At 44.4% G+C, this 24459-nt stretch overlaps 2 protein-coding genes across 2 annotated transcripts in view; one reads left to right on the top strand and one right to left on the bottom strand.

Moving 5' to 3' along the window:
• Positions 1-12912: 12912 nt before the first annotated feature.
• LOC119452761 (uncharacterized) lies at positions 12913-18504 on the top strand. Its single transcript, XM_049667369.1, is given in 2 exon segments — positions 12913-13343; positions 13345-18504. Coding segments are annotated over 2 exon segments (1428 nt in total). The 5' UTR covers positions 12913-13067; the 3' UTR covers positions 14497-18504.
• Positions 18505-20578: 2074 nt separating this feature from the next.
• Positions 20579-24459, bottom strand: part of LOC119452896 (ornithine decarboxylase) — a 41564-nt gene continuing 37683 nt past the window's right edge. Inside the window, exons 9-10 of the mRNA XM_037714851.2 lie at positions 23851-24059; positions 20579-21748 (exon numbers count right to left, since the gene is read on the bottom strand). Of these exons, the coding sequence (XP_037570779.1) occupies positions 21697-21748; positions 23851-24059 (261 nt within the window). The 3' untranslated portion in view covers positions 20579-21696. The remainder of the gene's footprint in view (positions 21749-23850; positions 24060-24459) is intronic.

Below are 24459 nucleotides of genomic sequence, written 5' to 3' on the forward strand. Positions count from 1 at the left end.
AGCAAGATATCGCAGCGCGTGGCACGAAGGGACGTACCTTCAGCTCATGGCTGCTCTGAGAAGCGGAGATATGGCACCGGAGGGTCAGAAAGTTTCTCGTTTCAGTGGTCCGTAGACCCGTTGGAATTCTAGAGTAGCAGGACATTGGTAAGAGAGAAGCTGGTGCCTCACTGTGCCTAATCATTGAAAAGAGCAATGACCAAGTCAACAACTGCTGAGGACTGAAAGTGGTCATTGTCTCTGGAATTGATGGTATGGTGTCAGATGTTACAACGGGGCAGGTGGCGAGGCAATCGGCCAAGACCTTCCTGGGTGCAGCTGCAGCTGCAAGATTGTGCAGCTTCCGAGCATCGCCGGGTTTTGTTCACATCAGCTCAGTTGACGTAGTCTGCCCTGGGAAAGTAGCAGCGGTGACCTGCTGCGTGTTTAGAGGTTGTGGTGGAGCTGATAGTGTCGGTGGGTGACTAGCCACCCGATGCTGGGACGACGTGGGAGCGGTGGTCGCCATGGACTTCCCACCATCTGCGTTGAAGCCAACAGCAAAACCCGGTGAGCCAGCGTCTACGGCGGGGCAGCCTGGGGCCCTCCCTGTCGAGGCCTTGCTGGGTACACCTGCCGCAGGATCGAAGCGGTAGCTCTCCTGAGTCATGTGCACAGAACTGCGCTAATTGGACTCGCCGCAGGCATAAGGAAGCGAGCCGAAAGCAGCCATCAGAGCTGCACTCCATTCAGGCCATGACCCCTGCTTGATGCCTGCGTAGTTGTCCCATGCCTTGGCGGCACCACAAAGTCATTGTGCTGCAACCAGCCATCGTTTTCGATCTCGCCAAGCATGACGATCGCCCAAGGTATTGATAGTGTGAACCCAAAGGATGGCGTTGTCTTGAAAGCCGTGAAACGGCAGTATTTTTACGTAAGCCGGCTGCTGGAGGTCGTAGCGCCTCATTTCTACCAGGCTGCCTGTCCAGCTGCCCAAGGAACCAGAGCTGGTGTCCACGAACCCATTGTGGTCGTTGTGGTAGTCGCAGCAGCCGGTTCTATCACCAAGGAAGCATCGACAGCATACCTTGGTGGCTTGGAGGTTGAAGTAGCACCTGGGAGAATATCCTCGCCAAGAAAAGAGTGGACGGCGTTCCCAGGCAGGACAGGTTCAAGAGGGGTAGGCCAAAGCACTGTCTCAGTAGGAGGTCGAAGTACGGTGCAACCGCTGACGGATGCAAAGGCGCTCGTCATAACCTGGCGCTGTTTTGTCAGCTTGGCGATGGCTTTGACGAGGTTACTGGTACAGTCCTGCCCTAGAGCTGCCGAGGAGACTTGGATGCTGTCCCCGGACGGTGCAGTGGGCACTTGCGATGGTGGTAGGGTGGCGGGCTCCATACATGAGGAAGTGTTTACGGCATTCCTGTGCAGAAGGGACCTGGCATGCCGAAGAACCGTGAGGACATACTTAAGGCTGGAAAACCTTAAGGCCACTTCGGTGTAGACTGCGCCATTGTAAAGGAGAGAACAGAGACAACACTCGTTCACTGGGCTGGCTGTTCTATTCTCTGCCTCGTCATCTTCTCCTAGTGCCCGCGCCCAAGTGCCGCCTTTCTTCTTCATTGCAATACATACATACTTCCTTTCTCCATGACTTTAATTCAAACAAAACAAAGGTCCAATGAATTTGGAGACATAGATTGATCAACAGAGTGAACAAGCTATGGCAGCCTCGCCCTATTTTTCCTGCGGTATTGTCATTTAATAAGCAACAACCTCAGCCTGAAAACATGTTGTCGGCTTGGCTTGCTCTGTCTTTGTCCTAATTAAGAAATCTGGTCAAAACGTTGGCTCCAGGCTGACCCTTCCCTTGCTGGCTCGGCCGCTCTTGACCATTGCATGATCGTACGAAACAATGCAGGAGGCCATGCTAGTGCCAAAATGTTTGCTTTGACTAAATGCCAGTGCTTCGCCTCACTCACGTGAGTGCTGTAACTTGAGCTGAACAAGTGGGTGAAACTTATTGCTCATGATCGTGTCTAGAATAAGTGGCGTTCAAAAAACACATTTCAGAGCTTCCCAATAGCATGCAATGTTTATAATAGTGCTCCAGTTTTATTGCACTGTTGTTGTTAGTACACAATATTACTACAATGTTCAAGCTCAGCGTACTCCTCCTTGTTGCACTGCTGCGTGTTGCTATTGGAACTTGGGTAACATTTTACCGCCGGCAGACAAGGACAGAAGAGAAACGTAGACAGCACAGTGCGCTGTAGTGCACCATGGTGTCTATTCTAGCCGCTGTCGTCATCTTCCTCGGCTGCCTTTATATATGCGCACTCCAGTGCGTGTCTAGTGCTGCGAGCTACGAGGTTAGAAAAAAAAAGGAAGAATAAGAGAGCTTCTGCTCCTGCCATCGGTCCGAACGGTTCTCAGGTCTTTCGCCCGCTGACTCGTATATATTGTAGTGGAACTAACCGCGGTCCCTGTATATGTGTCTCCCTTCTGTCCTTGTTTTCTGGCACTAAAATGTTATCCATTTATGTCTTGTTTTATTAACAACTAGGGAGGTTCAAGTATGAATATTTGAGAAAAACTAATCTGCAAAAAGAGCTTAATTACATTATTTTCACATGTACTACAATTAATTACCCTTTCCCTCACGCCCAGTATAGAGTAGAAACCCGGATGCTAGTCTGGTTGACCTCCCTGCCTTTCGTCTCTTCTCTCTGTAAGGCATTTAACAACTGGATGTTGGGTAACTTAAGAAGCTTGTAAATCAGAAACGGCTGAAAGATTATTGTATCTGGTGCTCCAAGACAGTGACAACAGTGAAAGAAAGGGACAGCATGTTATTGCATGCACATATTAGAGTGTTATGTCCTTTGAAGGAGCCACGTGTAATACTGCAGAACTGCACATTGTGCTGAAGGAATACAAGCAGAGTGAGATTGGCCAAATATAAGTTGCTTTGTCTAAACTGAGCCAACAAATTTGTAGGCTGGGTAGGGCAAGGTGAGCTAATAACTACTGGAAGCTATTGCGCAAAAATGACCTCCTCCGTTTGCTCAGAAATTCGTGCGTCTGCACAGCGGTTAACCGCAGCTCTCCGCATGCGTTGCTCTTTCTCCTTGTCAACAGGAACACTGTTGTTATCCCTTCTAATAACCATACAGAAATGGATATTCAAAAACTGCAAATAGTCAATTCTCAAACCGAATATGAATCTATTCAAGAGGTTGTTCGATTTTATTCAGATTTTCGGATATTCACACACCCCTGCTTTGAACAGCAAAACGACATTGTGAAGGTAACCTGAATAACATGTTCACATAACATTCAACAGGAGTTCCAAATTATGTGTTAAGTGCAGTGCACAACTAATATGTAATATATGTCATAATTATATGCTAACTGCATAAATGTTTTCAAGAAAAGTTTGATACAACGATTGTTCTTTACACTTAGGTGCCCTGTTCATTCTTGTTTTTGTAGTATCAAATTACTTTAGCAAAGACTTGCCTGTGTACCTTCATTATTACAGCCAATTAGGACAGTACCAGTTACCTCGATATTTATGAATAAAGTTGTGTCATGTTTTCCACCTCTATTAGATGTTAGTCTATGACTTTTCCATGTGATGTTCCAAATTTTTACAAAGTGATGTTTTGTATCACGGTTTCTGTATGAGGGTTCGTTATATTGGTACACTCTGTTTGTGAGGTGTGTGTTACTTACATTTGCATTGATTGAAGGATGCTGTAGTGTTCCTGTGCTTCAAAGGGGCTTCACATTATTGGCTGCTGCTGCCCTCAGTGTCAGAAATTATGTACTTGAAAAGCCACAGACACTTACGTGGATACTATATGGCTGGAATGATTTCTGTCATCTGCTTAGTAGGCAAGGTCAACAAGAATGTCAGGCTCAACACGGCACTCCCTACTACTTAGGCGGATGCCTAATGGTCCCGCGTCATTGTTATTACCCGTGTAGTCATGTTGTTCAATTTCACCCCAATATATATAATCAAAGGTTTTTATGAAGAATTCGTGGGGATTCTTGATAAAGAACCGGAGCTGCGCTTCATTCATGCCACGAATTCCTCAAGAGACATGATATTTACTGGCAAGTTATATTGGGAGGGGCCACAACACCAATTTCAGTATATGGGTAGTATGTACGGCAAAACCCACCACCCATAAAGGTCGGCACATTGGAAGATGATGCCTTTATATCAGACAAAAAAGCTGAGCTCCAAGTATTCCACTTGTAGGATATCATAGAATTGCCAATTCGCTCAGAACCTTCTTCAAAATCCACCAGAGGCGATCGATCTGGGAGAGAAGTAAAGACAGTATTGTGACCATGTAAAGATTGACAGCTGACCTGTGTTGTCAGACATAATTATGTTCAAGCACATCTTCGTCATTCTTTTTCTGTTTATACACGTTATATATAGCTTCTGTTGTTTTCAGGATCTGCACACTTCTGAAGTTAGCAGGTTCTTTCTGTGGGGTGTATATCTATAAGGTTGGAACATTTTCAATGCAACAAAGTTAGGGCCATACATCTCTATGGAAGCTTAAATCAACTAGGCTTGGCTGTGCTGAGTTGCTGCATTGAGGTCTAGTTGGAGGTGCTCACAAACAAGATTTTCATCTGTTATTACACTCTGGCTTTGTTGTTAGTAAACAAATGACTTATTTATGGTGTTTTCATACAAGGGTGTGTAAAACAATAACCCACACATTTGTTCTCTGTTTGCCATGCTTTCTTATCAGTGTTTGCCATACAGTGTTGGTGTGTTAGAATGTGCTACATGTGTTAAGTCCTGAATGCTGTGCAAGAAACAGTGGCTTCCTCACTTGATTGCACCTAAGGAGTGTGCAGCTGTTTGTTTTCTGTCGTCTGAGGAGTTCGACAAAGGCTCTTTCGCAAAGGACTGTTGTGGGCTGTGCTCTGAATTACATGGTGGTATGTGGCAGCCAAGGTAGAAGCTGCTGTGCTGAAGGACGCGGTGAGCACCAGCCAGTTTGTCACTGTCTTGTAAACAGCTTCATTGGGGCACACTTCATGTCCTTACCAGGCCAGTGCCAAAAATGAAGAAACGCACCACACTGTGCTCCACTGGACGTGCTCTGCGATGTCTTTGTCAAAAAGTTGTCCACTGCTGTGTACAGCACCAGGCTCTTATTCAGACAACAAGCATCTGATATCGACATGTCTGCACAGCTCAAAAGATGAGGACAGAAAGAAGAACACAACACAAGAACCACAAGTGGTCAAAAGTAATCTGGAGCCCCCCACAAAGGCATCCCTGATGAACAACTTTGCGGTATTGGAATGTTGAACACAAAAATTTATGAAATGTTGCAAGCACAAACAGTTCAATCTATCAATCAATCATATTTTTTAACCGTATTACAGAGAAAATTGGGAATGCATCCGGATCCCTAGCCATGGAGATTGCATTGGAATTCGTTAGGTAAATATCAGTTTATTAGGTCAAAGAAACACTAGGTACAGTAAAGAATTGTGGAAAAAAAAAAGGGTCCGGAACTCGTACAAGGCAAAGAAAAATAAACGCTTCTACAAAAGTAGGAAGGCATACACCCGCCGTATCATGGCTGTTGAGGATTAATGTTGAGCTCCAAAAACATGCTTTATGATAAATTTTCTGATGCCCAGGTGGTTGAAATTTTGCAGAGTCCCTCACTACGGCATGCCTCATAATCATATCACGGTTTTGGCACGTGAAACCCGAGAATTTAATTTTTAAACTAAATTTTCTATAAGCACCACTGTGCGGAGGAATACCTGGAATTAGGAAATTTGCACTGCAAGCTCGGCGGCTAGAATTCACGCAGGGAAGCTGGTGCAGTTGGTTATTTGTATTTTGCACCGTGGTTCACCTCTGCAGGAACTGATGAAACAAAGGAAGGTCATATGGTGCAGGAGATATGTGGAGTAAGTATAACATTTGCCCTGTGTGCACCTAATGTGTTGGAATTATTGTCTGTGGCATTCTGCTAAGTGCGAGGCTGCAGCTTCGATTTGCGTCCGTGGCAGCTGCATTGCCATGGCGAAATGAAGAGGTGCTCACATAGTACTCAGATTTAGGTGCACAATAACCACACAGTGCCCAAACACCATTCTACATCAAGGAAAATTAGAACAACTTGCAAGGATTGTTCAGCTTTATAATCTGGCCATGGAAGGTACATTTGTATTTAAATGAAACAGGTAAATATTACTTGAGTTCCTTATTTTGTGTAAGTGATTAGCGATTCGTTTTCTGTGCTATCCACTAACGAAGCGCATCAAAAGCACTACTGTAGGATTTGCGTCGTTCCCACCATATTTATTATTATTGGCTTGGGTTGCCACATTGCATAGCTTCAGAATGAAATTAAATATAAACATGTAAGCCCATCAAATGCATACTGCAAAAGGGGTTTATAAAATGTGTTTGAGTCAGCATCTAAATCATAATTTAAAAATATCAAGGTCGACATGTCAAAAATGATATGTAGGGCTTTGTGGGTTTCAGGAGCACCAGCGAAAGTCCATGAATCGGCACTCAGTGAACCTGTCTCTGAGCATATCTTTGACCTGTCAGCTATTGGTAATGCATGCGATTTCTTCTTCCAAAGGTGGTACTAAAACAACAAAAAAGCTTGCAGCAACTCGGCTACAAGAAAAGGGCATACGTAATTAAGGTGTGCAAGACTTATGCTGCAGTCAATTCTTGGCATTTAGAAGAAATGTTTATTTATTACTTGTTAAAAAAAAGGTCAACGCCTTACGTATTCTGTTGGAAGATTTGTTCGAACAGCCATTTCAATGTCCGATAAAATGACACATTGAATCGTAGTAGTTGGCATTCATTTTTTCACAAGTGACTGCTAAAGCAGTCCAAGTTTGCTAGAGTTTCCTGGATAATTTCGTGGCTGGTAAAATTATGCCCAGAAAGATTTTATTAGAAATCAGCTATTCACTAGGAGCATTACTGCCAATAAACAAATCTCACCCTAGTAACCTAAATGTCTCTGCTCGGGACTCAACCGCAAAGATAATTATGCAGATTTTATGTACAGTGTTGAACTGCGGCGCACATTAAGGATGAAGGACACAGATAGAGGTAACAACCAACCACTAACAAACCAACTCCGCCTATTTCATTCATCTTTTGTGTGCTGCAGTTCAACATTGAATCATTACCAACTCGCTCAAGTTTCAGTTCTATTCCAGTGCACATGTTAGATTCTGTGTGTGGTGAAGCCTTCGTGATGTGGTTAATTAAATGCTATGAAACTGTTCTTTCGTATGCCTTTCGCAGTATAGCAACTACATACCTAAGCAGCAAAACTCTGAGACTTTCACTATACGACCCACATGAGCCACACGTTCACGGATTGCACTGTCTACAGGATTGGCCCACCTTTCGTTGCACGACGTTTGGCATGACATTAGCCACTTTACGTGCCGAGAAATGGACACAGCAGGCGTGCGAAACTCCAGAAAGGAACGTACTATAGAAAACTTCGCTTTAATAAAAAAAAAGGTAATTCGCTTAAAGGCTTATATTTGTTACAGTGAGTATACTTAGGTACCGTTTATTGTTTCACTGCATAATTCCATAGAGAGCAGGACTAGCCACTTGCAGATATGCAAGGGTAGTACAGTTAGTTATATACAAACCGATTCGTTGTAGTCTCCCGAGACCCCTTGTACATTATATTGCATGTTGCCTTAAATTCTTCTCAAAGTTAAGAAGGAAGCGATAACGTAACCTATTCCTTCGGATGTGATGTCAGGTTCGTGCGGAACTTTACGAGTGTGGTTTAATTATATCCTTGCCACCAGCTTTCGAGAAAATTGACACTAATTTGGCATAAACCATTGTGGCATCACAGAAAGCAAAAGTGCGTTTCAAATACCTTGACTTGGCATAAAAACCGAGGATACAGTGTCAACATGACAACGAACTACGCAATGTTGCCTCTTCATCTCTGTGTTTATGCAAAGAAAAATCAATCAATCAAAGTAACTTATTTCTCGATGAGAAATATGGGGATGATGGAAAAATAAAGCTGCAAATTGCAGCTTGACAAGGCTCCAGCCCCCTACAGAGCTCAACAGCAAATGAACCGCATTGCACTTCCAAATAACACATGTGCGGGAAGCAATAAAAACATGCTAGGTGAAACCATGCACTAGCAAAAAAACAAAGAAAAACCCAACAAAATAATGACGAGTCCTTATGTATGAAACATGAGGAGATGGTTACTTCCTTTACGTGCAAGGAGGTGCTGTTCTGGCATCTAACAGAGGCACTTAAACAAAAGAATGTTTCTTCACATTCGTAAGTATAATGTCAGTAATAAAACAGACTGGACGACAGCTATGTTTCTAAGCTTTTTTTGGGGGGGGTCTTAGGAGAATATAGCGCTGTCCTGTATGTGAGCTTCATAAGGGTGGCCTGTTGGGCAAGCTGGTACATGGTATTTAATAAGGGTGTGCCAGCAAACGGAAACGATAACTAGAGCACCTTTCCTGTTCCTTTCTCTATGTCTTGCCTCACAATGTTTTCTAGTTATTGTTTCTGTTTGCTGGCATACCCTTACCAAATGTATGTGAGCTATTGAGCAAGACTGCAGCCACAGTCAGCTAAGTTCGGAAGGGTAACACAAAGCTAGCTTCTCTCTGAAATAGGATGGCAGCTCCGAAGCTTTTGTGAGCACCCACTGCGCTTCACTTACCTACCATGGTGACTTCCGTGTGAGAAATTTGTAACTGGGAGTCCTGGGCATCGCATGAGCAAAGTGTGCTTCTCAAGTAACTCCGTCGTAAGAATAATCAAGATGCGTTATTCAAGTGCAGAAGGAAGGCACTGTGCTTCACTTGGTGCGGTAGTCATATTAATTGGGTGTTTGTCTGTTAACCCTCTCAGGTCTCTTGTGACAATGGCGTGTGCAAAGGTTAGTGCGACAAGAGCAAAAGCATCGATGTAATAAGATGTGCCATACGTATTGAGACACTTTTAATTGAAGCTGCTCAAAGTGTTTTAGTAAAAGGAGTTGGGAGGTACACATCTGACTGTTTGATCTTGATGCCAGTAGGTCGCCGTGTAGAGGGCTTGCTTCTTTCATTGTTTCTGCCACTGTTTTACATCAGGCATGTTTTTTCAAATGGCAGGATGGGTGCTTTCCAATGATTCCAATCTGCCCAAATGAGTGAAAATTAGTAATCGTCATTGCTGCAGTCCAATTTTGATGATTTTGAAAGTGGAATAAATGTGGTGAAACAAAAATTTTTAATAGACAGAATTAATTAGTATCTGAAAAGGATAGAAATAGAGAAAATTTCTGCTGGCTGCACTGTAACTACTTAGCTGAGTATTTAACAGTGACCGGCACAGGGGTATGGGAGTAAAGAACAGGGGTGAGAGGGTAGCAGTAAGGATAAATAAGGAGGGAAAAAGGACAATTCACAAAACTATATACAATCTTTAACCTCATCACAGCAGTCTCATCCGACATGAAAAAGATAGGAGCACATATTTGTTTACGCTGACATTAACAAGACACTTTTCCTATTTACATTGCTATATCTGGTTATAATATAGTGACTATATACAGTGTTGGTCAAAAGATTATGGATAACAGGCTTTTCCTTTAAATAGGTGACAACTGGATGTGTGAGCGTTAGAACCAATACTCAGAGTATCCATGTTTGTTAGCAACCTGAGCTGTTAATGCCAACTGCCTTGAAAAACACAACCCAAGATTTTTGTGGAGGTCGTTTTTCATTTATTTGAAGGTGCCACTTTTAAGTGTCTTTGTGCTAAAAGGAGAGTTCAGAAAAGAAACCTACACATTGGTGATTGCGTGACAATCAGCATCTTAAAGGGGAGCACTGCGAAATAGTTTGGCCTAGGGTGCCTCAGTGTCCTTATCGTCCATTAATTGCTCGATAGTGACTGAACTATATATAGTACCATCAACAGTATTCCACCTCTACCCGCAAGTATTGCCACTATGCGACGCATTCAGGCTGTGTAGGTGGCAGCATTGCTTTGCAGCTTTCGGTTTCTTCCGACGTGGCCACACTGATTGAAGTGGAAAGGAGGTGTCCACCGAGGGTGGGATGATGATGAAAACATTTTATTGACAGGAAAGGGAGAGGGGAGTTAGGGGAAGGGTGGTCGGATCCTTATTCCGGGATTCCGTTGGCTAAGGCCGCCGCCCTGGCTCTTTTCACGAGGGCTTGCTGGTCCTCGAGGGTTGAGCTGGACAGGGCTGCCTCCCATCCTTCCCACGTTGGCTGTTGTGTGGTTTCTAAGGCACTATTAGCCTGACAGGCCCATACCATATGGTACAAATCTGCTTTCTGCCCGCAGAATTTACATTCGGCTGAAAAGGATTGTGGCTCGATAGCATGTAGCTTTACTGGATTGCTAAATGACATGGTTTGTAATCTCCGTAGAAGACATTCTTCTGCTTTATCCAATCCTTTGGCAGGGCCCGGGTATTTTCGTCGCGATAGGCGCAAGTGCTGTAATACATCTGCATAAGTTAGTAATGGCAATGGGTGTTCCGGTTCTACGGGGAGGGAGGAGGAGGGACCCCGGGGGAGGAAAGCTCGGGCGGCGGTGACTGATGACCTGGCACCCAAGTCAGCTCTTTGCGCGAAGCGAAGACCCCAGATTGTTTCAGAATCCTGCAAGCTAGCGGCGCAATTCTGCCCCGCATGTAATTTCTATATGCAGTTTGCGAATCCGTAATGATGTATTCGGAATTAGGATGCGAAGCTGCCATAGCAATCGCCACCTCTTCCAATTCTGCAATTTCCCCGTGCCGAACAGAAAGTCCACTGACCGTCTTCCCTTGATGCACAACGGCTATTGTCGAGACCCCTCCTACAGGACCCGCAGCATCCACGAAGAAGGCTCCCTCTATTTTAGAATAGATCCCGTCCATCTTCTTGGCTCTCGCCCTCCTCCTTGCTTGATGATATTCAGGGTGCATGTTTTTCGGCAGGGGCAGTGTCGCAAACTTGCTCCTCCACTCTTTCGGGATGTCTTGTCTTGCTGCTGTGTGGTAAGGGCAGCTGATTTTCAAGTCCTCCAGCACCTTGCGCCCCGTTTTTGTTCCTGCCAATCTGGCATATTGACTTAATAGGTGGGCCTCAATTAGCTCATCTGTTGTGTTGTGCACCCCCAACTGCAGCAAGCGCTCCGTAGATGTTTTGACCGACAGTCCCAGCGCCTTCTTATATGCTGTTCTAAGGATGACATCGAAATGATTTAAATCGCACTTCCTCATCCGAAGGTACGGAGCCACGTACACGATTCGGCTGAGTATAAAGGCTTGGACCAACCGAAGAGTGTCGTTTTCCATCATCCCTCTCGTCTTATTGGTGATACGAGTGATGTGGGAGAAACGGAGGGCTGAAGGTATACAGCGTCGGGTGAACCATCCTCATCACGGTGCAAACTGCAGGTGTAGAACGCAGGAATATGTTCACTTGTAAACGGTAAGTAGAACAAAAATAATTTGGCAGTTTGCCTGAAGGGCGCTGCATTGAAATTGATAGCAAGGTTTAACATTGCTTGAGCTCCTCGGACAGTGTTCTACACGGTTCCAACATGTTGGCACGGTGCAGCTTGTGCACAAGGCAGAAAGATAAGGACCCGGGTAGCTACCCAGTCATCTCACAACGAGGGACGTTGGAGGCGTCGCACCTTGATGGTGCCTGAGTTGAGAGCGACGGTAAACCATCCGCATTAGTCAGCGCCCAGTGAAAAAATGTTATCTCGACACTTACAGGCCATTCCGCATAGTAACTCACCAGGAAAGCTAGTGTGCTTATAGTATATATACAGACCTTGGTATATATGCCTGCACACAATGGTCATACCAGCAGCGTAGGGTAGAATGCTGGCCTGGCGTTGACGGTGCGTCCACTGCGCTACGTCATTTGTGTACTTCTAAGTGGCTCGTTTTGAGAAAGGTTGGCGCTATCTTCTGCAGCCCTTGAGGGAGCACGGCTCAGTGCCAATTATTTATGTAGGAAAACACACTCCGCGTCTTTTATGTTGTTGTAGTAGTTGCCTATCACGTATGTGGCTCCGACCCACGGTGGGGGATTGGCGTCTTTTAAAACCATCTAACCCTCCACGCGCGAGCCGCGCATGCGCCGTCGATAGCGGGACAGCACGACGACGTCGCGAACGCGTCTTGAGCACGACCTACTGAGTTCCAGTAGGTCGTGGTCTTAAGCCTCCGTGTAAAGACTCTTGGTGGTTTTAAGCAGCGACAACTGAACGACAGTGGTGAACATTGTACAGTTAGAAGCGGGAAAGGGAATAACGACGCTTGGTAGACGGGTCGTGTTGAAACGGACACCGCACCTACAACGAAACATTTGCGTCATCGCGTTACTTCTCTTCCGATCGCGATCGAGCCCTATTCGGACCGAAATTCTCGACCGCGATTGACTCCCTCTAGCAACTTGCGCAAAAGGAGACAATCACGGTCAAAAATTTCGATCCGGATCGGGCTCGATCGCGATCGAACGTGCACCGTGTGACAGCTGTATGACATTGCACACCGATCTCGAAAGTCATGCTTTTTCTTGATGCATCAGCCTGAATGACGTCATATTTACCATGTTTTTGAATAACATCCTTTTAAATGAAAAACACGCCGGATGTCCAAGGAACGGCCGTGACGCCACTCACGGAGTGCAATAGAAGAATACCTAGAATTATAAATCAGTATTTTGGGCTAGTGTGCTTTGATTTTGTACAAACTCTGCCACTGATAACTGCGTTGGCGCTTTTGTCGTTCTCCTGCGACGGCAGTTGCGCAAGCAAATCTCGAAGGCCGTGCTTTCGCCTACCTTCAGTGGTGCGCTTTTGTCATCATCATCATCAATAACTGGCGGGAGTTGCAGGTGGTGGTGGTTGCAAGTTCGTTCCACTCGTTCCATTCCCTGGGTTAACTTTGGTCTGGTCCACACACGCGGCTACTGTGCTTCTGTTGGAACTGCATTAGCCTTCTGGTCTAAGCATATTTTCGGCGATGGCTTCAGCAAGTACTCAAACAGTATTCGGCTATGGTTGCAGCCTCGACTGGCGGCCCACTTCGTTCGTGAGCCCGTTCCCATCGACCAGACTGTGCAGCGTTTGCGGACTGGTGCCCCCAGCGACGGCAACGCTTCCCTGCCGTCACGTGCTCTGTCAGCTGTGCTTCGACAGCTTTGACGGCGACTGCCACGGAAGGAAGCGCTGCCCTCTGGACAAAGAGCTGTTTCAAGAGGAAGACGTGGTATGGTCGACGCACAGCAAGAACAGTGTTCCTTAGCCGCCAGGTACGCTGCTGGAATGCGGGCAATGGTTGCGACGCTGAGGACAGCGCTTCTGCCATGCTGAATCATTTCACGAACACCTGCCGATTCCACGCCGTGAACTGTTCCACGTGCGGCGGCAGCGTGCTGCACCGTGACTTTGCCAACCATTTTGAGTCGGGCTGCGTTCCTACGTCCTGCCGCAACGAGCGGCCTCTGAGCGAGAACTTTGCCAACGCGTTCGTGGAAGTAAAAGACGCGCTGAGGAAGATCTCGCAAGAGAATGTGTCCCAGAGAGACGGTGCGATGGCTTTGCTGTCTACCAGCTTTAATGACGCGATGACAACCGCCGTTGAACGTATCAAAGAGACGTGTCGGGCGTCGCTCGCCGACCATTTGCGCGAAGTGTCTGCGGCGGTCAGGCGTCAGCAGGCTGACAACGAGCGAACCATGAAAGAGTTACTAACCGCGGAATTTAACCAGAACATGTTGTTAATGAATGCTAAGATTGCACAAGCCTTTGCTGAAGGATGTGACCATGTCCACGGTGCTGCTGTTTCTGCGTCCAGCTCGACCAGCTCCCTGGTTTCCAACTTAACCAGAGAGATTAACGACTTCGTGGAGGACCTCTCTGTGCAGCCAACTCTGTCGGGAGAAGATGCAGCAAGAGGCCTACAACTGTTGGCTGCTGCTGCCCTCAGTGTCAAGAACAATGCACTGGAAAATCCACAGCCATGTATGTGGACACTATGTGACTGGGATGATTTCTGTCTTCAACTTGGTGGCCGAGGCCGCCAGAAACGCCGGGATAGGTACGGCGGTCCTTACTACTTTGGTGGACGCCTGGTGGTCCCACGGCTTTGTTATTACCCAAATACTAATGAGGTTCAGTTTCGCCCTTATATAATCAGGGGTTTGTACGATGAGTTCTTGGGGATTCTTGACAAAGCAGTGGAACTGCGCTTCATTCATCCCACAGATTCCTTGAGAGACGTGGAATTTCAGGGACACTTCTACTGGGAAAGGCCAGGACACAAACTTACGTGTATGGGTAGTGAAGTACTGTATGTAGGGCACAACTCGTTGCCCATAGGAGTCAGCTCATTGGAAGATGGGGGCTTCATAACAAACAACAAAGTTGAGCTGCAAGTCTTCCAGTTGTAATGCATCACGAAGTGACATTTCCAACTGTAAGCTCCTGCAGAATCCTACGGAGTCAATCTGAAAGAAGCACAGACTCGTGACCGGGTAAGGACTGACAGATGACCGGGTGTTGCCGAAGCAAGAACAGATAATGTCGCATGTAGATCATTGACACTGTTTTTTTGTTTAACAGTTTATCTGCATATAGCCTTTATCATTTAAGTTGCTGTGTGCTTCTGAAGAGCATTCTTTCTTACTTTTTTTTCTTTTTCTAACCTGAAAGGTTGGAACTTCTTAAGTGCAACAATGTTGGTGCCAAGTTACTGCATCCAGCCCAACAGGGTTGTGCTCACTGTGAAACAGGATTTTCTTGGGTTGTTACCTTGTGGCTTTGTCATTCGTAAACAAATGCTTAACTTATTGATGCTGTGTGCATGCAAGTCTAAGTAAAAAATTACCTGTACTTTGTTCTTAAAAAAAAAAAAAAACCTCCACTGTTATATCTTATCAGCATTTTCTATGTGGCATCGCTGTCTCTCCAGCTGCCGCTGTGCAGGTTTGGACATGCTTTCTTGTATTAAGTTTTGGTTGCCTAAGGGACAGCAGTGCTTGGTGATTCGTTTTCTGTAGTTTGAAGTGGAGTTTTACAAATGGCTCCAATGCAAGCAACTGCTGTTGGCTATGCTGAGCAGCTCAAGATTGCACGGCTCTCTGTGAATAGCAGTCATGATGGAAGCTGCCACGCTGAAGTATTGGGCGAGCGCCCGCTGGATTGTCGTTGTCTTCTGCCTACCAGCTTTGCTGGCACACACTTCATGTTTCGACCAAGCCACTGGCAAAAAAAAAGTGTGCTGCACAGAGGTTTTCTGGATGTGCTCTTCAGTATTGTCTTTGTGACCAAGTCGCCCTCCACTATGTGCGCAGTCAGGCAACGAAAACAAATTACTGCACACTGTTGTCGTTCGGTGCTGACAAGTGAGGCAGTTGTCTTCCAATGCTGTCAGAACTGAAGTGAAGAAGCATTCCTAAAACGTACACAGCATTGGCTGGAGAGGCAGTGAGCCCACATGGAAAGCGCTAAGGCAGTGCTGCATATAAATTTTGTTAGGAAACGGGTGCGGATTGTTTTGCCCTGCCCTCAGACAATGCACAGGCATATGCGGCTGTATACAGGGTGTCTCATCCAACATGGAGCAAGTTTTAAAGGAACTGACTACCGATTTTTGTTAGATGTGTTAGCTAAATATACAGAAATACTGTAAAATTCCTAAAGAGGTTAACAACATGCAAATGCTTTTGTCTGCATGGGGCGTGTCGATTTTCTTTAACTTGCTCTTATGGTCTGATATACTGTGTGCACTCTTTATTAATTTTTATTTTCAAACAACCTGCAGTCAATTGAAAGCAGATTGGTACATACTAGTATTAGCATAGTTAAGTATTGATAAGAACAACAAAAACAGCTTATACAAAGCATAGACTGACAGGTTAGATTAAGACATTTCGGTTTTAAAAATTATTGGTAGACACTCGAAAATTTGCAGCATGCCCATTGCGGCTAATTCCCAATGCCAAAAATTATGTAGCGTAAATGACATAAGAGTACAAGTTTACACAGCAGATATAGAAAAATGGTCTCAAGCATTGTCTATGTGGAAAACAAACAGCTGCAGACACTCAGTGGTAAACAGTGAAGCAATGTGCTTTCTTTGAGTGCTTTGTGTGTGTATGCACACATTTGAGACAGGCACAGTGTACAAATCTCTCACCTCATGTTTGCAACTATGTAATTGCATTACAATATTTTTCATTCTTCTGTGTTCATTATAACCTTTTCTTTTTTTCTGAACAATGTGAAGCCGGGGTCTACATCTGAAGGTTCCATTTTCTGCAGCTACTTCCATCATCCATCTCTGTGGTCCAGTTTAGTATACTTGTCGATCATGGATTTCTTCCACAGAGGCTAAGCATAACACTACTGTGTAATAAAAGTATTTCTGCTACTACTAAATGCATGCAAAAGACAGTGCCAAAGTATGTTATACAGTACTCAGTGGAATGAAACGCAACACAGAAACTTTAAGTAGAACACTTCGTAAGTGCGATTACTCGAGAGTGCCATGTTGTGTTGTATCGGCACAAATATGGACACCAAAGGTGATACGGACTCTAAAAGTGTACGGGCCAGAATCATGCTGACGTCGCATGAACTGTATAAGGTGTAAATGAAAGTATGTGCATAAGTTTGCCCTAAATTGACATGGTTCATTCCGTCAGCACTGTACTTGTATTGCTTTATATACCGAGAGTTTCAGTTAGGTAAAACCAATAAATATATTTCAGTGACAAACTTCAGCAATGTGCACTACAATGCAACGCCGCCTCATGTAGTCTTCGCAGTGCAAAAAGAAAGCTATGCAAAACGTGTCTGTGTTGTGCTTGCATGCCTTTCCATGGCATGAATACCGATGAACACAGTCAGCTCTCTAGCATTCTAAGCTTATGTAGGACTCTCGGGCAGTGGCACACCAATGGAGAGGGAGCTTGGGGCTTGGGCCAGGTGGCCCTTAGGTCACCTAGCCCACCTCCCCATTCCTTCCTGGAAGGTTGTCTTTTTGGCTTCAGCATGTGTGTATATATACATATAGTGTGTAATAAATACCATCATGATGTCAAAACTTGGGCAATGAATAAGTGATAAGAAAGCCTAGCGTTGCGCTCGAGTTTCTCGTACGGTGTTGCAATACGCAGGGGTGCCCCATTTACGCAACACTGTATACAACGCAATGTTGAGCAGCAGGAACAGCACCCTGGAAGCTACCAGGCATCTCGCAATGATGGCACGATAAGCAGGCGTTGCACCTCAATGATGTGCGAGTGAGACTGACGGGGCATTTATTCGGCCTGTGCCAGCAGTAACACTGTAGAGCCAATTGTGGAGACCTTCTAGCCCTCCAAGCGAGGGTCTTGCAGGCATCATTACCATGACAGCATGCCAGCAATATGAATGCACTTTGAACGTTAATATATGGGGTGCTTTTTTTCACCAGTAACGGAATGTTTAAAAATCGTCCATGGCATGTAGCTCAGTTTTACCTCTTGAGCTAGATTACTTCGAGAGGCAGACATTATTTGCATGATAAATTGAAATGATTATTTCACTAATCAACAAAGTATTGCTAATTAACTTCTGAACAAATTACATTCCGGCATACATTGCAACTTACGAATTGTAGCCGGTGACTTGGAAGTCATACCTACTTCAACCAAATTCTGAGGATGACACCAGTTCAAGATGTTTTCCCAATGTTTGCGACGAAATGCATTAATGTGTCAGTAATTTTTGAGCTTCAATGTATAAAAAGGCATTTGGGTAAAAAGTAATTGGAACAAGAGTGCTTTTTTATCTTAAGAATGACCACGCTCATCTCAAAACTGGTGCTAGTTTAAAATTTTGTTCCAAGTGGGTGTGGCTTGTGAAATTGCTGGCTTCAATTCATGTATTGCAGTATGTGTGCAAGAGAATCGGTTTAAACGTTTATTAGTTAAATTTTGTTTATTAGGCAATTGTGCATATTGATTTTTAGTATAACTAACGTGCACCTCTTAAAATAATTCATCTCAATGAGTAGGTTTGTGCTGTATGTCGTAGCCGATATTTAAATATTCTGTTAATAAAACAAAAAACAGTGTGCTAACGCAATAAAAAGTCAGTGTCTGCTTGAATGCACTAGAGTGAATGCATGTTTCTTGAGCAACTCCTTGTCGTAGGAGTGACAGAGCAGCACCCTTGTAAGGCAATGTCGTCTTCTGTCGAGAGATGATGCTGTGCTCGAGTTGGTGCAGTTGAGGAAGCCCATTTGTGAATATAGTAGGGGTAAGATCCGTTAGACCTAGCGGAAGGATGTGCCAAAGTGGCAGCAACGCAATTTGAGTATGCACTATGTACATTATGTAAAGCTTAAACCTGCAGCAGCATGGCAAGCTACTACTATGTTCAAGCCAATGCATAAAAGGCAAAAGTATACTTATCGGAGAAGCTTCCACGAATTTGTATGTTTGTATTTGTGAACGTACGGTAAACCATGCTAACCCCAGGGAAATGTGCGACTGCTGAAAGAAGCATAGTTGGACAGATCACGCGATACTTGAAACGGAAAATCGATGGTCTGTTAAATGATGGAATGGGTGCCAATAGGAGGAGAGTGCAGTCTGAGACAGCAGAGCATTACGGTAGGTGGCGAGATTACCTATAGTAGGAAATTTGTAGGCATGGGATAGAGGGGGCTTATGAAGGAGAGCGGATGATGGAACAGGCCTTTATTCTGCAGCAAGCACTATATATAGGTTGATGTTGATGCTAGGCAGTGGACATTTGGGGATGTTTTTCATCCTGTAGGCGAAACGGGCTCGCCTGGGCGACACTTCGGGAAGGGCGCCAGTGCATCTCTTTGTCCCTTGCATCTCTTCACCAGCACGTTTAACTAGCAGGCCACAGATGTTGGATTCCAGTGTGTGCTAGCTGGACTTCACTTTGCTATTTTATGTGCTTCCTCTTTATTGTTCACGGAACAATAAACTGATACTAGGAAACTTACATGCTTTTTCCATTACAGTATAATGCCTCATAAGATAACTTTTCAATTTTTCAGTAAAGGTATATAAATTTGGCAACAAAGTGGCAAAATAATTTGAATTTGCCTAAGGTGGCAAAGTACACCTCAGCTCTGCTGTGGAATTGCAGTTAGTCAAATTCATGAAGGATCTGAAGCAGGAAACAGCAGAGAAGCAAAGAAAAAAAAATAGTATCTCACTCAGAATTGTCAGGATAGTTGCAATCTTTTTCTCTCAACAAACAATGCTGTACTTCCACATCTCCTTTAGCCAAATTTCTTTTTGTATATGCTTCAATAGTCCTTATATACTCTTAAAATTAAAAGTTTACACCCTTTGGGGCTTGTCTTGTCCCACAACAATAATGGTCATCTACCTCGCTCGCGTTTCCTTTCCTGAAAACTCTGCGCTGGCTACTTTCTTGTCGATAATGCTATGTCATTGTGCTAATGCACATGCGGTTCGTGACCTGGGAGTACCAGGGCACGTAGCGTTAAAGAAAGGAAATGCGGGCAAGATAGATGACGATTATCATTGTAGGGGACAAGATAAGCCCCAAGGGTGTAAACTTTTTTAAGAGTGTAGTGTTGTGTTTTCGTCTTGTCCATAAGTTGCAGCGCTGTTGGTGGAGGAGCCGCTATTATGGCTTAGCGGCTGTGGCATTCTGCTGCTCAGCTTTAGGTCGCGGGCTTGACCTCCAGCTGCAGCCGTCGCATTTCGATGGAGGCAAGTGCAGAAACGCTGTGGGCGCGTTAAAGAACTTCAGGTAGTAAAAATTAATGCGGAGCAGTGTGCTATGGCTCCTCTCATTGCCCAAGTGTTGCTTTATGACATCAAACCCCACAAATCAATCAATCATTGTTGGTGGAGGAAGTGCGACTGGCTTTTTAGATTGCAAGGGCAAATCTTATCCGGTGCCCAATGATAGTAGGTATCGGTAAGCTCACGACTTATCATTCATGTAAATTGGCCAAAATGGGTCGCTCATATGCTGCTTTCTCCCCTGGAATGCATTCTTTGCAAATATGGGTAGTTTGTTATTTTTTTTATTGCTTCATAGGTGTTAATCTGCATTCTTTGAAACACGTAATTCACTAAAAAGACTGTTTGTCCTTAATGAACACTGGCTAATTAAACGAGGGAAGCTTCAGCTTGGAGCCAACATTTCGAACAGGAGCCCCTGACTAAAAGAAGTCTGCAAAGTGGTTGTCAGCCGGGCTCGTTGGTACGACGACCTACTATGGCAAAGAGCGTGAAAGCAGGACTGAGTTTAAGGGAACAGACCACACGGACCCTGTGTTGTCCGTTCTCTGAATACTAGTACTACTATTTTCATGGTTTGCCATATAAAAACAAGTCTCCTTGTTAAAACGTTCGGCCATTGTTGATCACTTCAACAATCTTTATCTTTCTGTTAACGCTTTGTCCTTCTCGTACTCGGTTTCACAAGGACTTCATTGTAGCATTCCTTGTGTGATAAAAGAGACACTCATTTTGAACAAAATCTTTATTGAGGCAGCCAGCAGGATAACTGCTCATGTGCTGTGCACGGTCAAGCAGCATAAAATGTATTTTCGTAGCTTTTTGTTTAAACGCTCGAGTAAATTCTCATTGCTCCTCGATCCTGACTAGTTAGATGTTGTGCTGAAGTAAATCGAGATAGCCCTGTAATTTCAGTGGTCCTTGCCTTTTAAGCTATTCTTCCAATTCATGTTTTCATGTAATAATGGCTTTTTTGTCTTGCTGAGTGGTAAACGACTACTAGCCCCATTATTAATTTATTCTATCGAAAGCAAACCATCACTGTTTACCATTATATTGAGCGTTACTGTTTACAAATCTGGCTGGGAAGATTCATACAAATTATTATCGTGAGTCACTTGTATAAGGCTTGTAAAAAAAGGTAAAAACTAATATAGTATGTCAAATCTGTTCTGAGGAAATCCGCAAGGCAGACAAACTTTCACGAAAGAGGAACATTGCCGTCCATCCAAAACTAGTACAGTGGTACAAAGGAAACAACGGGTTTCACTGAAAGAAAGCTTCAGAGTTTAAGGAAAATTCATCCTGGTAAAGGTATTGACCCCGGGACCAACGCCTTTCTGGGGTGACCGCTCTATCAGGGATGCTAGCAGGTCGGTGGGCGATGACAAATTGATAGACAACACGAAGCACAACCCTGAATATTGCAAATAACTTAAATGCTTCCTCTTTAGCTTCATACTACCACCAGATGGGCGACAATTCTGTGATAAGTAAACATCCACGCAGCTGTCATTCTCCAGGTGTCGCAACTCTCTCCTTCTCTTTACACACTGACATTGCAAAAGAAATCTCGCGAACAATATAAATACCGGCTTTACACTTAAAGGACAGTCGGCTAATTCAAGCATCAGCAGAACCCCCTCCTGCCCTTCAGCATGTCGTTCGAATTGGCCTCTGGAACATTTTTTGTGTGTTGGTCCTTTTCCGAACGGCACCATTGTGTGAAGGTGGGCCCCTCACGTGTGGCAGTCACGCCAGGTCATCGTCTCGACCATGCGACTTTGGAGGTCACCTTGACAGTAGTAAAAACTTGAGTACTGTGTAGGAGTGAGTAGGACCCTGTCAAGCGGTGTCCAGAATGGAAAGGATGAGCTTCTTTCGCCGCAAGTGGTCCCTGGAAGAGAAAAATGCAAGAAGCAGACTTCGTTAAAGTAATTGAACTAAATCTTTTCACAATTGCCAGTCTAAGTGGCTCATATGTGAACTAGATAGAAGATAAACAAATTTGACAGAATTGCCTATCTGGTTGAAGCACTTATAAATTAAGAAAGCAATGGGCATTTTCCTCGTTTTTCAGGTTCAACGATGGATAGTGGTAGAGTTGGCTCCAGAACTTCAAGTTTAACAAATCACATTTTTGTTTGAATGTATTACCAACTTCATATTGAACAGAAAGGCCAGCAAACAGATGCTTACACAGAAGAAGTGTACAGGAAGAGTGCTCTGGACTTCGTTAACTTTATTCTTGGAGGATTTTGAAAGATCTTCCACAGGTTAGTTGTAGCGAAAGTCCAGCACTTCTCCTGTCTACTTTTTCCCTTGCACATGTGTCTATTCACTTCATTCCTGTTAATTTGCCAGTACCATGTAGCAATTCACCAAGAAGAGACTCTGCTGAGCCGACCTTTCCCAAACAATTGACAGCGACAGGATTTCTTGTCTCAAGTTTCAGCTTATGCTTACCTCAACTAACAGTGCAAAGCAGTGCCAGTGACAAAGTGTGGTGACATGGATGCAAGTCATTTGGGGCAAGAGCACTCCATATATAGCCATAGCTGTGTAATGCCTTTGCGGGTGCCCTATCATTCGTAAGCACTGTCAGTCGAGTCACGCAGCACTGTCTGGTGCATTTGCATAATTATTGAGGTGCTGTGGGCACAACTGTTCTCGGAGAGCCATGCGTCGTGCTAAAGTGTACTATATTTGCCAAGTGGATGCTGCATGAAACCCATACACTAGTCAAGATGCCCAGATTGGAAACAGATTACACATTATCTCGGGATGTGAATGTTGTGTTGCTAAGAAAGCCAGGCATTGATGACTCTTCTGGCTGCACTTTGAAGATTTACCCTCTCTATGCATTTCGTAACGTATCTTGCTTCATGCCATCTTTATACATAATGTGACGCAAAGTGTCTAGTCTCTTGATCATCCGAGAAAAATATTTTTTTAATGGATGAACAGCACGAGAACAGCAGCTGGTGCTTTCAACAGAAATGTTTAAAGCAGTTTCCTGACACTCTTTCCTTAAGAAAAGGGGTAGCTGCATAAACATCCGTTTCTGTTTTCTTTGCCATCTTCAAAAGGGCCCTGTGACTTAGATTGGTCATGTAGTTTTTCTTTATTGTTGGGCTTAGCATTGTTAGGCGATTACTCAAGTGACGACACCAATGTCAGGATATTTAGTATTTTTCATTGACTGCAGCAGCATCTTTAGCAGTGTATGTGATGCAATATTGACACATGTACATTCTTTAGTGTTTTCTGGTGACTGTTTTTCAATGTCTTGGAGTCCATAGGCAAGCCGAAAGCACCAAGAAGGCTATACCTGTGTCCACATTTTACTCTGACTGGATACATTCTGATAAAACATGCCAAATGGTTTCTGCACTATGTCCACATGCTATGCAAGAATCTCCATCATTGATGATGAGTGGAATTTCCTTTGAAATGGGGTGGTAGGATCACCGCTACCATCCAGCATAATCAAGTTCTTATGCATCATTAATGTCACTACATGCTCCAATTTCCACTCCTTAGTGTCTATAATAAGCACATGATTACGCTATGCGGTGTCCATCGGCTAATGTTTATTCAAAGTCTATGTATACTTCTGTGGCGTCAAAACTTATCTTGCCAATGTTCACTGTGCCGATGCTTACCCTCCAATTTCTGCCTCTAAACTCTAGGGCTTCATGGAGGACTGACCACATTTTTGTCTGCTTCTGGATGTAGACTCGGACATTGCAGAAAAATATGTGTTTAAGTGCCTCCGCTGTATTTTTCCATGTTAGGCAAAAGTAATCTTGGGTAAATATTTTCTAACTTCGCATTCTTAGATACCCTGCCCTAACCTCAATAAGAAGTTCACTTCTTTTGAGTTATCTGTTACCTTTGAGATTTCTTCATTATCTTTGAGTGAGTTATGCGTCACGTAAAGCGCCATTTTTGTTTTCAATCATGCAGCTTGTCTATTCTGCGGTGTGTACTACTCACTCGACAATCTTGCTTGCGCGGTAGTGCACATCCGCACTGGGAAATCCGTTGAACTGAGAGTTGATGGTGATTGTGTAGGCGCCCATGTTCTCGAAATAGAGCCACTCGCCAACTGCCAGATCAGGAAGCTTGCAGACGGCCTTGATCTTGTCCACGCCGTCGCAGGTGATGCCCCACACAATGGTCGGGAGCAGTGGCCCTTCCACGTCCTGCAATATGCATTCGCAGGCTTTTACTAAGTGGTGCATGGTGTTGCAAAGATGTCTCTTGCTAACATAGGCCTCTGGGGAGAACGCAATTCATGACACTTCCAAGAACATCAGGTTGGATCATTAATCGTCCTAAGCAGCAGCCTGTCGCTCCATGGCTGCATGGACGAATTTATATACGAAAGATTGAGAATTCCTAAGGTGCAGATACACATAAGGTGCATTCATGAATGCACCTTATGCTAACTATATTTACTTTGTCGACCTCACATGACAGCACAAAGCTTTTATTATTTTTTATTGCTTTTTTTTACGCTAATCTGCGCATTGCCGCCTATCCCCTCTCCTCCTTTTTTTGCACACATTCTTATACTCAGACCAACCACAGCAACGTCATCTA

This window comes from Dermacentor silvarum, chromosome 5 (genome assembly GCF_013339745.2).
Source record: "Dermacentor silvarum isolate Dsil-2018 chromosome 5, BIME_Dsil_1.4, whole genome shotgun sequence".
Taxonomy (NCBI): Eukaryota; Metazoa; Arthropoda; class Arachnida; order Ixodida; family Ixodidae; genus Dermacentor; species Dermacentor silvarum.